Genomic DNA, 13,473 nt, shown 5'->3' with positions numbered 1-13,473 from the left:
ATATCCATGAGAGTTCTTGGTCTTTAGTGATTTAATCATTAACTCAATCTCCCTCTTGTCAGTATCGTGGAGGAGCATTTCAGGTAACAGTCTCGGAACACTTTTTTCTACAAGCGCTATATGATTCCCTGTTGGGACTAGGTTTCTATTTAATTCACCTGCTATATTCAGAAAGTGATTATTAAATACTCTACATATATGCGACTTATCAGTAACACGGACATTCCCACTACGCAATGATTCTACATCCTGGACCTGTCTCTGCAGACCAGCCACTTCCTTTACGACTGACCATATGATTTTAATTTTATCCTGAGACTTAGCTATTCTATCTGCATACCACATACTTTTTGCCTTACTAATAACTTTTTTAAGCACCTTACAATACTGTTTGTAATGGGCTGCTGCATTTATATTTTCACTGTTTGTAACGTTTTGATATAATTGCCACTTTGTTCTACAGGATATTCTTATCCCTCTAGTCAGCCACCCAGGCTGCCTGTTTGTGCTAGTATCCCCCAGACTTTGTCTGCAAACAGATCTCCCTTACCATTTCCCTTCACACCCTGAATCCTCCCACTACACCCAAGAATCAGCCCTTAAGGAGTGTCCCCTTTGTCACCCGATACTTGTCCGGATTGCAACAACTGAGCCACATCCTTCTCCTGTGCTTGATTACCTATCATCATGGTCTGAAATGAGGAACATCTTAATGAAGATACTTCCCACCCTCCAAAGTGGTGTTCCATCGCCCAACCAACCTCCACAACATCCTAGTGCAACTCAATGCTGCTCCCAATCCCAACCCCTTGCCACAAGGCACAGTGGAAGAAGACAGGTGCAAAACCTGCTCAATCCACCTGCCCAGAACTTCCTGTTTGAGTCCTCTCACAGGTTTATCTTCTTGCAGCTCTGCTCCTATCATTGCACAGCTCTTTATATTGGTATGACTACCAACCAGCTGTCCACCAGGACGAATGGCCACTGCCAAACTGTGGCCAAGAGCAGAGCAGACCATCCTGTGGCACAACATGCAGCTGAACATAACACACTTGATTTCAAAGGCTACTGCACTACCTGACTCATGTGGATCCTTCGCTCCACCACCATCTTTTTTTCTGAACTGTACAGAGGAGAGTTATCCTTACCACACATTCTCAGCTCCCATACAGTAACATACTGTTTCCACACCCTCCACGCAACGGTTTCCACCTCCTCTGCTATATACCCTCCTCCCCATTCTTGTCTCCCATCCAGTACATTTGCTGGCCTCTACCAACAGACCTTGCCACAGCTGCAAAATACTAACACGAATTCTTTACAGACGAATGGAAAAACTAGTAGAAACCAACCTCGGGGAAGATCAGTTTGGATTCCGTAGAAACACTGGAACACGTGAGGCAATACTGACCTTACGACTTATCTTAGAAGAAAGATTAAGGAAAGGCAAACCTACGTTTCTAGCATTTGTAGACTTAGAGAAAGCTTTTGACAATGTTGACTGGAATACTCTCTTTCAAATTCTAAAGGTGGCAGGGGTAAAATACAGGGAGCGAAAGGCTATTTACAATTTGAACAGAAACCAGATGGCAGTTATAAGAGTCGAGGGACATGAAAGGGAAGCAGTGGTTGGGAAGGGAGTAAGACAGGGTTGTAGCCTCTCCCCGATGTTGTTCAATCTGTATATTGAGCAAGCAGTAAAGGAAACAAAAGAAAAATTCGGAGTAGGTATTAAAATTCATGGAGAAGAAATAAAAACTTTGAGGTTCGCCGATGATATTGTAATTCTGTCAGAGACAGCAAAGGACGTGGAAGAGCAGTTGAATGGAATGGACAGTGTCTTGAAAGGAGGATATAAGATGAACATCAACAAAAGCAAAACAAGGATAATGGAATGTAGTCTAATTAAATCGGGTGATGCTGAGGGAATTAGATTAGGAAATGAGGCACTTAAAGTAGTAAAGGAGTTTTGCTATTTGGTGAGCAAAATAACTGATGATGGTCGAAGTAGAGAGGATATAAAATGTAGGCTGGCAATGGCAAGGAAAGCGTTTCTGAAGAAGAGAAATTTGTTAACATCCAGTATTGATTTAAGTGTCAGGAAGTCATTTCTGAAAGCATTCGTATGGAGTGTAGCCATGTATGGAAGTGAAACATGGACGATAAATAGTTTGGACAAGAAGAGAATTGACTAAAGTAATAAAGTCATAATTTTTACAATGTCTGTATTCTGTTGTGGCTTATAGTTTCCACAAGTGATGACTCTGACGATAACAGATGCTAAGCTAATCAAGAGCAAGATCATTTTGCTAACTAACGTGGACACTGCACCCCCAAGACACATATCATATATGTTTCAGAAGACCTTTAGACTATTCCACAGACGATATTAACTTCTGAGAGAGTTCCGACACTTCGCATTGTATGCAGTTCACAGCTGCATTACGCCTTCCACACCGCATAGTAAATTTGTCACACCTGCTGTACATGCACAAGAGCTTTCTTTTGTGGCCTAGGGCATCTCAGGTGATAACATGCAATTTGTTCTCACTGTTGGAGTATTGGACTCACAAAATTTATTGTTATTATTAGATGTGGTGCAAAAGAAACAACCTAAGAATGAATACACATACATAAAGAACTGTTTCCTTCATCGATTGCACAAACCGACAGACATCAGCATTCAACAAGTGGAAACTGTTAGTTATGGAGTACCTTCCGCTTTTTACATCATCTGCCATCACTGGTTTCCATGACTGAGGTTTCTGATACCACATTCAAATAAATTTGGATGAGCCAGTTACCTTTTGTGGTGAAAAACGCAATGATTTCCAGTATCTCCTCACCTCATGATTACTGATAGCAGATCAACTTTGTCATTCTTGATTATTCAGTGACACAATTAGCCCCCATAAAGTGGAAAACATGGCATTGTGGAGATGGTTACGGGCACCAGTGCTAAGGAACAGCAGCACTCACTTGCGGAACAAGTGAGTGCACTACCTTGCTGAGTCGACACTCTTCAGCAGTAACTACAAGGAGCTCCAGCCACTTCCAGCAGCACTCAACCTACCAGACACCGTAGTGCACGAGCTAATGTCATCTAGCATGCAAAACCGTGTCAGTATCATTATTACTTCGGAAACTTTGTGCATAAATGTGTATTCCCACATTATTACCCAAATGGGAGCAACAATCGGAATTAGGCACAACTGATCGCTCAGTTACTGCAAATAGTTTTGCCCCCACTAGAAGAAAGTGGTCTGCCAGTGCTCCACTATGTGAGAACAGCGTACTCGCTTGTACTGGCACTCTGTCTGTTTCAAACACAGCTGACGGGCACTCTATTCTTCACAATGTTCTAACATCGCAATGACTGCACATCAAGGATAGATGGAATGAGCTAGTTTATGTGATTGACACAAGTTTCAGTGCCCTACCTACAATGCCAAGAAGTCGTTTATCATGGCTCACAGCAGTGCAAAATTTGAGAATTCCTATGTTCTGCCCCCATGATGCAGTCATGAATTTACGATTCTCACAGAATTTTCAGTGAATTATCCTGATCTCTGACGTCACTGAGCCCATAATCAGTGCAGATTTTCTCCACTGTTATGATGCAATTGTGTCCGTATGGGAGGCTGCACTTCGCTAGAACAATGAAACTGTACATGGACACATGATAATTTTGCAACACATTTCTGTGTCTGCAACAACCACACTCCCACATGAGAGGACTTCATCATCAGCAGAACACCTGCCCGTGGAACAGTTTCAAGAAAAACATAACACCGTACACCTATATTCCCACTGTGGCAGGGGTGTGTGCTGCTTACAAGGTCCTTCGATTGGCTCCTGGTAAATGTGCTGCTGCAAAGAAAGAGAGGAAGAGCATGAAGAATTGTTGGCTACGGTGGTCAACAGACATTCTGACAGCTCTTGGGCATCACCCCTACATTTAGCTCAAAAGACAGTTCATGGTGTTGTGTGAGGTCTGTCGCACCCTGAATTCACGCATCACACCGTATTGTATCCTGTTCCTCACTTACACGATTTTACGGTCACTCTGGCAGGCTTGCAAATATGTAGTGTTGTTGAATTCCTGAAGGCTAATCATCAAATTCTGGTAGCACCATAGGATGTACGATAGACAGCAATAATCACGCCGTTTGGTTTGGCCTCTTTGAATATGTTCGGATGCCATTTGGTCTTCAGGATGCTGCAGAAACGTGGCAGCGTTTTGTCAATGAGGTCCTCCATACTCTGGATTTCTGTTTTGTGTCACTTGCAACATGCTGATTTTTTCTACATCTGCAGCTGAGCAAAAATTCACCTACAGACTATCTTTCAGAGGCTTTCCAATTAGGGATTGAAGATAAACGGTGACAAATGTGTGCTGCTCAAAAGAGGCAATGGACTTGGTGGGACATGGGATGACTCCCACAGTTATTAAGCTCTTATGATCTGACATGGACTTGTTTCAGTCAGTTCCCCTACCAGAAACATATCAGCAATTACGCCATATCATAGGTGTAACTGATTTCTACAGGCGCCATCTACCATGAACAGTGATGTTCCAGGCAAATCACTCAGCAGCGCTTTCCGTCAATAGTTCACAAGGAAAACGTCCAATCGTGTTGACACCTGAAATGTCTGCTTTCCAAAAAGTGAAATCCTCCTTGCAAAAGGCAGTTCTCCTTGCTCACCCTCTGTCTTCAGCGCCACAGGCTGCGGTTGTAGACGTTAGCCAGGTAGCTATAGCTACAGTGCTGTGACAGAACGTAAAAGGGTCATGACAGCCCCCTCGATTTTTTTTCTCACGAGTTGTCTGACATGCAGACTAAATGGACTGCCTACGACCATGAAATGTTTGCAGTCTACAAAGCAATTATATATTTCCGACCACAATTTAAGGGATGCTGCTTCACGCTCTTTACAGACCATAAACGTATTTCATTGGCATTTAACAAACCACTCAGTTTGGCTCTCCTTAGCAGTTTGTCCAGTTAGAATTTGTCACACAATTCACTACCAATTTCTGTCGCATGCGAAGAGTTGCAAACATAGTTGGTGACTACTTCTCTAGAATCAACACACTCTCAGCAAGTGTATCTAATCCAACCGGCTATGGCACGGGGAACAGTCGAGAATGGACATGAGTTGCTTACGAAGCAAACAATGGGAATGCAGCTGCAACAAGTACCTACGGACAACTTCCTGATTTTGTGTGACATTTCACATAGCTGACCTCGACCTTCTGTTACTTTCCATTGTAGGAAGCGATTCACAGTCTCACACATTCTGGAGCCAACACGACTATTCATATGTAACAGACAGATATGTTTGGCTGGGGGTAGGACATAATTGTCATTTGTGGGTTAAGACATGCTTTCCTTGTCAGTTGGCCAAAGTCAGATGCCACATCCATGAATCTCATGGTTCCTTTCGACAATCAGTAGGCCATTTTCCTCATGTCCACAGACGCCCTCCAGGGCCATTACCATGGTGCAAGGATTCAAAGATATTCTGATGGCTATTGATAGATCAAAGTCCTGCCTACTATGGAGATTTCTGAAGAGACAGTAGCAAGAGCATTTTTGATAACATAGATTTCGAGTTTTGGGTGCTTGACAGATGTGACAACAGATCAAAGCTGACAATGTGAGTCTTCTTTGTTCAATGAACTAGTTGATTTATGATAGTTCACTCATCAGTGGTTCTTCAGCTAGCATCTTCTACCATCTGGCAAGCAATGGCATGGTAGAATGCTTGAACAGAACATTCAAGTCGTCATTAATGTGTCACAAGTTGTCCTGGTTGAGAGTATTGCCACTGGTATTGCTCAGGCTGTGGACTGCTTTCAAAAGCTACCTCAGCACTTAAACAGCAGAAATGTTATACGATGAAACTCTAAGACTCCCATCCTAGTTATTTCTGCACAACAGAGAAATGAAGCTGAAGATTGTTGCTCGTTGGTGCTACAAATTACTACATCACATATTTCTGACATTCAGTGGTGTCTCATTGCCATGCAAACTCACCCATTTTTGTTCGTAAAGATCTCTCTCTATGTACCCATGTCTTTCTCCATATGGATGTCATTAGAGCACTCTTCCAACTGCTTTACAGCAGGCCCTTTCCAGTTGTAGAAAGAGATACTTATATAATGAGGCTCTTACTTAATGCTTAGCCAAACATGGTTCCCATTGAACTGGTAAAATCTGCATACCTGCTTCTGTTGGGTGACACTGTGCAATGGCAGCCTCTCAATTGGCCAATACCTTCTCCTAGATCTTCTCCTGCTGAGCAGGCCCCCATACTACTGGCTCCAGATGTCACACTGCTGTCGTCAAAAGTGGAGTCAGCCACTGCAGATGCTCATGTGTTGAAAGCCGTTCTCCACTCAATGAGCACTCACACCCACTGATATCAACACCAGTTCGCACGAGAGCATGCAAGATAATGGTACTTGAACTCCGCTCTACAGGAGGAGGGCTGTATGGCGATGCAAGCAGTCCAACAAGTAACGGAAAATGTGTACTGCTTTTGTGTCTGTGTGATGGATGAGCTATCAGAATCTTTGTTTACGTTCTCATTCCTTTTTAAGGTCTCCCTGTTTTCACTACAGAGTATAGCGTTCCCTGATTTTTGCTGTTGACTAAGGTAATAAATTTATGATATTTATGACACATATATTCACATGTAGATTATTGTTTCTGCAAATATATCAATGAAAATGTTAAATTTTATCATTTGGATCATTAAATTTATGAACAGATGACCATTTTACTTTGTGTAGTAGTTTGTTATCCTACTTATAGCACCCAAATTTTAATTCTTGAATATATGTTGTTCTCAGTACTGCCGTTTAATAGAAAATACTTTCAGGATTAATGTTAGTTGTTTCTTAAGTGTTACGTAAAAATGAAATGTACTTCTTCCTGATGTGAAAACATATTACTGTTAGCAGTATTTTTAGAGCTAACAGTAATGAGAATGGCTGCTTTGTACTAGCAAGAAAACCACACACAGTTCACCATGTGGCTCAAAGTGAACGCTTAAGTATTGAAAAACATTCTGAACACTGTGCTGTTGAAATCAAACAATCTAAATATACTGTTTGTGTAATGGCAGTGTAACTTATCTCAATATATGAACAGAGTTAAAAGTGTTATCTGTTTTTACAAATCCAAATGTAAAGAGATCATTTTATGATGATATTTCATAAATTTCACAAATATCTCATTCATGGTGAGTGCTGTCAAAAATTTCTTGACAACTTGCAGTACCCAAAACATAATAATAGAATCAACTATGATAACATATAATTCAAATACTTAGATGGTGTGTTCTTGGACCCATAATTTGTCTTCTTTATTAATATTCTTAAGTAGTCAGTGACCTTCTTGACTATCCAGGTTTCCTTTCAAGTTCCTAGTGCATGGTAGTTAAAGTCCATGTAATCATTAGTTTCATCTACAGAAGGTTTATCAAAGACCCTGAGATTACCAGCATATTTAAAAATCTATTGCAGTCTCGGTCCCGAGACAGTTGTACAAAGAATATTGTTCTTACAATATTAAGCTGGCTAAATGGTATAAGTGTACAGTAAAATATGGCAAAGCAATTTTAATTTAATATATTGTATTCCTATTTGTAATTAACATATTCAATTAGACCACTGTGCTGAAAAACCACTGAAATATGTTTATGCTGGTCTTTATTCTTTTGATCTTATTGTTTTGCTCTGTTATGTTTACAACTACAGCTCTAATTCTTGATATCGTCTCTTTACAGGGAATGAAGGATGTTGCAAAAGACAAAAACAAACAGAAGACTGCTGAAGAAGCGAAAGCTGTATCGCTGAAGTAAGTGATAACTGTTATGGGAAACAAAAAGAGAAAAAATAGATTTTTACACTTAATTACAGCATATATTGATTTACTCCCCCCCCATGAACCATGGACCTTGCCGTTGGTGGGGAGGCTTGCGTGCCTCAGCGATACAGATAGCCGTACCGTAGGTGCAACCACAACGGAGGGGTATCTGTTGAGAGGCCAGACAAACGTGTGGTTCCTGAAGAGGGGCAGCAGCCTTTTCAGTAGTTGCAAGGGCAACAGTCTGGATGATTGACTGAGCTGGCCTTGTAGCAATAACCAAAACGGCATTGCCGCGCCGGTACTGCGAACGGCTGAAAGCAAGGGGAAACTACAGCCGTGATTTTTCCCGAGGGCATGCAGCTTTACTGTATGATTACATGATGATGGCGTCCTCTTGGGTAAAATATTCCGGAGGTAAAATAGTCCCCCATTCGGATCTCCGGGCGGGGACTACTCAAGAGGATGTCGTTATCAGGAGAAAGAAAACTGGCGTTCTACGGATCGGAGCGTGGAATGTCAGATCCCTTAATCGGGCAGGTAGATTAGAAAATTTAAAAAGGGAAATGGATAGGTTGAAGTTAGATATAGTGGGAATTAGTGAAGTTCGGTGGCAGGAGGAACAAGACTTCTGGTCAGGTGACTACAGGGTTATAAACACAAAATCAAATAGGGGTAATGCAGGAGTAGGTTTAATAATGAATAGGAAAATAGGAATGCGGGTAAGCTACTACAAACAGCAAAGTGAACGCATTATTGTGGCCAAGATAGATACGAAGCCCACACCTACTACAGTAGTACAAGTTTATATGCCAACTAGCTCTGCAGATGACAAAGAAATTGAAGAAATGTATGATGAAATAAAAGAAATTATTCAGATTGTGAAGGGAGACGAAAATTTAATAGTCATGGGTGACTGGAATTCGAGTGTAGGAAAAGGGAGAGAAGGAAACATAGTAGGTGAATATGGATTGGGGGACAGAAATGAAAGAGGAAGCCGCCTGGTAGAATTTTGCACAGAGCACAACATAATCATAACTAACACTTGGTTTAAGAATCATGAAAGAAGGTTGTATACATGGAAGAACCCTGGAGATACTAAAAGGTATCAGATAGATTATATAATGGTAAGACAGAGATTTAGGAACCAGGTTTTAAATTGTAAGACATTTCCAGGGGCAGATGTGGACTCTGACCACAATCTATTGGTTATGACCTGTAGATTAAAACTGAAGAAACTGCAAAAAGGTGGGAATTTAAGGAGATGGGACCTGGATAAACTAAAAGAACCAGAGGTTGTACAGAGATTCAGGGAGAGCATAAGGGAGCAATTGACAGGAATGGGGGAAATAAATACAGTAGAAGAAGAATGGGTAGCTTTGAGGGATGAAGTAGTGAAGGCAGCAGAGGATCAAGTAGGTAAAAAGACGAGGGCTAGTAGAAATCCTTGGGTAACAGAAGAAATATTGAATTTAATTGATGAAAGGAGAAAATATAAAAATGCAGTAAGTGAAACAGGCAAAAAGGAATACAAACGTCTCAAAAATGAGATCGACAGGAAGTGCAAAATGGCTAAGCAGGGATGGCTAGAGGACAAATGTAAGGATGTAGAGGCCTATTTCACTAGGGGTAAGATAGATACCACCTACAGGAAAATTAAAGAGACCTTTGGAGATAAGAGAACGACTTGTATGAATATCAAGAGCTCAGATGGAAACCCAGTTCTAAGCAAAGAAGGGAAAGCAGAAAGGTGGAAGGAGTATATAGAGGGTCTATACAAGGGCGATGTACTTGAGGACAATATTATGGAAATGGAAGAGGATGTAGATGAAGATGAAATGGGAGATATGATACTGCGTGAAGAGTTTGACAGAGCACTGAAAGACCTGAGTCGAAACAAAGCCCCCGGAGTAGACAATATTCCATTGGAACTACTGACGGCCGTGGGAGAGCCAGTCCTGACAAAACTCTACCATCTGGTGAGGAAGATGTATGAGACAGGCGAAATACCCTCAGACTTCAAGAAGAATATAATAATTCCAATCCCTAAGAAAGCAGGTGTTGACAGATGTGAAAATTACCGAACTATCAGCTTAATAAGTCACAGCTGCAAAATACTAACACGAATTCTTTACAGACGAATGGAAAAACTAGTAGAAGCGAACCTCGGGGAAGATCAGTTTGGATTCCGTAGAGACAGTGGAACACGTGAGGCAATACTGACCTTACGACTTATCTTAGAAGAAAGATTAAGAAAAGGCAAACCTACGTTTCTAGCATTTGTAGACTTAGAGAAAGCTTTTGACAATGTTGACTGGAATACTCTCTTTCAAATTCTAAAGGTGGCAGGGGTAAAATACAGGGAGCGAAAGGCTATTTACAATTTGTACAGAAACCAGATGGCAGTTATAAGAGTCGAGGGACATGAAAGGGAAGCAGTGGTTGGGAAGGGAGTAAGACAGGGTTGTAGCCTCTCCCCGATGTTGTTCAATCTGTATATTGAGCAAGCAGTAAAGGAAACAAAAGAAAAATTCGGGATAGGTATTAAAATTCATGGAGAAGAAATAAAAACTTTGAGGTTCGCCGATGATATTGTAATTCTGTCAGAGACAGCAAAGGACTTGGAAGAGCAGTTGAATGGAATGGACAGTGTCTTGAAAGGAGGATATAAGATGAACATCAACAAAAGCAAAACAAGGATAATGGAATGTAGTCTAATTAAGTCGGGTGATGCTGAGGGAATTAGATTAGGAAATGAGGCACTTAAAGTAGTAAAGGAGTTTTGCTATTTGGGGAGCAAAATAACTGATGATGGTCGAAGTAGAGAGGATGTAAAATGTAGGCTGGCAATGGCAACGAAAGTGTTTCTGAAGAAGAGAAATTTGTTAACATCCAGTATCGATTTAAGTGTCAGGAAGTCATTTCTGAAAGTATTTGTATGGAGTGTAGCCATGTATGGAAGTGAAACATGGACGATAAATAGTTTGGACAAGAAGAGAATAGAAGCTTTCGAAATGTGGTGCTACAGAAGAATGCTGAAGATTAGATGGGTAGATCACATAACTAATGAGGAAGTATTGAATAGAATTGGGGAGAAGAGAAGTTTGTGGCGCAACTTGACCAGAAGAAGGGATCGGTTGGTAGGACATGTTCTGAGGCATCAAGGGATCACCAATTTAGTATTGGAGGGCAGCGTGGAGGGTAAAAATCGTAGAGGGAGACCAAGAGATGAATACACTAAGCAGATTCAGAAGGATGTAGGTTGCAGTAGGTACTGGGAGATGAAAAAGCTTGCACAGGATAGAGTAGCATGGAGAGCTGCATCAAACCAGTCTCAGGACTGAAGACCACAACAACATTGATTTACTCCTTATGAAATGGATTACACTTTATTCAATCAAGTTTGAACTATCTTCAGGGCAGTAAGTTCCCCCCCCCCTCCCCCCCCCAAATTCCTCCTCCACTGCAGGTGCCCCCCCCCCCCACCCGGGGCACACTTTTTTTTTTAATATTATTATTTGTCTTGATTCTTACACTAATGGAAAACTAAAGGGTGAAATTTAGATGATGGGTGAGAAGCTGGATCACCACTCATCAGTAAGCCAGAATTCCTAGTAGTTTAAAAAAAATGGTGCACATTGTTCAGAGCATAATTTAGACGTGTAAGACTGTGCATTCATTCATTCGCAAATTGTGTTCCATAAATCCCATCGTGAGTGACAGATTTCAGGGATGTGGGAAGAGTCAAATTGTACACCACATGACAGAAATGCTGGCTGGTACAAAAGCTTCAGGAGGTGACATGTGTAGTACTGCCCACAGATGCACATAAAAGTGACACCGTACCTAGTGTTTCGAACTAACAATTTTATTCATCAGGGAGGGGAGAGGGATTGGTTGGGAGAAATGTAAAAAGGAATGGCTGGTCACTCAGATTCCAAGAATGAGAGGAAGCCACTTGTAATGAGGATGAGGAGAGAGTAAGTCAGAGATGGTACATTGATAAAACCTGTGCCATCTTCAGTCCAGAGATGAGAAGGGAAGTGTGAAAAGTAAATATAGATTAGAGGGAAGAGAGGTGAATTATGCAATTAAGAGACAGTGGGAAAATGGACCAAAATGTGTCCTGTTATCATCTGAAACATTATGAGCATCTGCTTAACAGCATTGTGGTCCACCTCTGGAATGCAGTACACCAGAATTTTGCATGGCATGGACTCTACTTGACCTGGTGCACTGACTCGGTGATGGGGCAGATGCTGCACAGGTTCTTCATATGGCCGTGGTGGAGAGCAAGGCCAGCCAGCAGCGTCCTCCATCTCTATGGTGTCCTAGTGGCAGTTGTAGGTTTGCAAACTGTTGGCAGCAGAATTATGGTGACTGAAACAGACTGGGTGTCACTTAACAGCAGAGCTGGTCAAACGTTGATGGGCTGGTTCACGTATCCTTTAGTGCTGCTTCTCTTTGCTGGTTCCACAGTAAGAGTGTTGCATAACAACCTCTGGAGTGTGTTGATGTCTGGGAGGTGTGGCGTAACCAGAAGTAGGTCAGCAAAGCTGCATCAGTTCATAGTTCTGGTGCTCATAGTCTTTACTACACAGGAGCTGATCACATAGTTCAATGACCAGCGTCTGTTGTCTGGCTCTGACCTCATTGCAATTTTGGACTGTGACATCTGCTACATGTTCTCGCGTAGTTTTGTCCCCCTTTCAAGCCAATGATGGTGTATCCATACATGGTCATCGACCTGGCGTAACAAGGAACACCATTCATATGATCAGGCAACATTGATGATTCTGTGCCCCCTGCAATCACAACTGAAACCCCCAGGGGACTGGCCGCTCTTTGGTGGATTTGTGCTTGGCTATCATGGAGCCCCATCCTTTGCAGCATCTTTTCCCTTCCATCCAGTATGTCTATCCTCTTGCTGTTCTTTTTCCCCTCCCTTTGGAAACATGTCTGGGCTATTTTTGGAAATGTATTCTGTATTTTCGGTAGTCAATATCAGAACACTCTCCACTGTTTTTCGTTCCTTTTTTCTTTCTTTGTTCACTTTCTCCTGTCCTTCCTCCGCTTTCACATTTGAGGCTCTTCCTCCTCCTCCTCCTCCTCCTCCTCCTCCTCCTCCCCCCCCCCTCCTCCTCCCTGTGCTCTCCTGAAGGCAGGCCTACATGTCTGATGCGTAACAGGTGACTGAATAACGCGTAATTCCCATCCCTGGGTCAACAGCTAGGGCTCAAATGTACCCATGGTACAGGCCAGGCCGAGGGAGGGGTGATTGCCTGAGCAGCAATCATCCCAAATTGCCGATTGGTCCCTCTGCCAGGTGTTTGGGAGGTGTGACCTGAGGTGTGAATGATCGCCTAAATTGGGTGAGGCCCCCTCTGAGAGGGACCCCCAGTTGGAAGGAGTGCGCTATGGAGACGCTGCCAGTCGTGAGGGATTTTCTCGCAATGAGCCAATCATTATCTTTACAGTCCACGTGTACCAAATGTAAATGGAATGGAGCTCCTGATTCAAAGACCCTCCCGTCTGCACCACTGTTCCTCACAGTTTCACGTACTCAAGACAGTCAACAACCCTTTGCAACAGTAAA

General features: G+C 42.2%; 1 protein-coding gene across 1 annotated transcript in view; it reads left to right on the top strand.

The window, feature by feature from the left end:
* LOC126461247 (protein flightless-1) overlaps positions 1-13,473 on the top strand; it is a 205,424-nt gene that overhangs the window by 78,814 nt on the left and 113,137 nt on the right. The window contains exon 9 of the mRNA XM_050095980.1: positions 7,798-7,868. Coding sequence (XP_049951937.1) covers positions 7,798-7,868 — 71 coding nt within the window. The remainder of the gene's footprint in view (positions 1-7,797; positions 7,869-13,473) is intronic.

The sequence above is a fragment of the Schistocerca serialis genome, chromosome 1, assembly GCF_023864345.2.
Source record: "Schistocerca serialis cubense isolate TAMUIC-IGC-003099 chromosome 1, iqSchSeri2.2, whole genome shotgun sequence".
In the NCBI taxonomy this organism is placed as follows: domain Eukaryota; kingdom Metazoa; phylum Arthropoda; class Insecta; order Orthoptera; family Acrididae; genus Schistocerca; species Schistocerca serialis.
The sequence above is the reverse complement of the archived record's forward strand: the minus strand, read 5'-3'. Positions and strand labels throughout refer to the sequence as shown.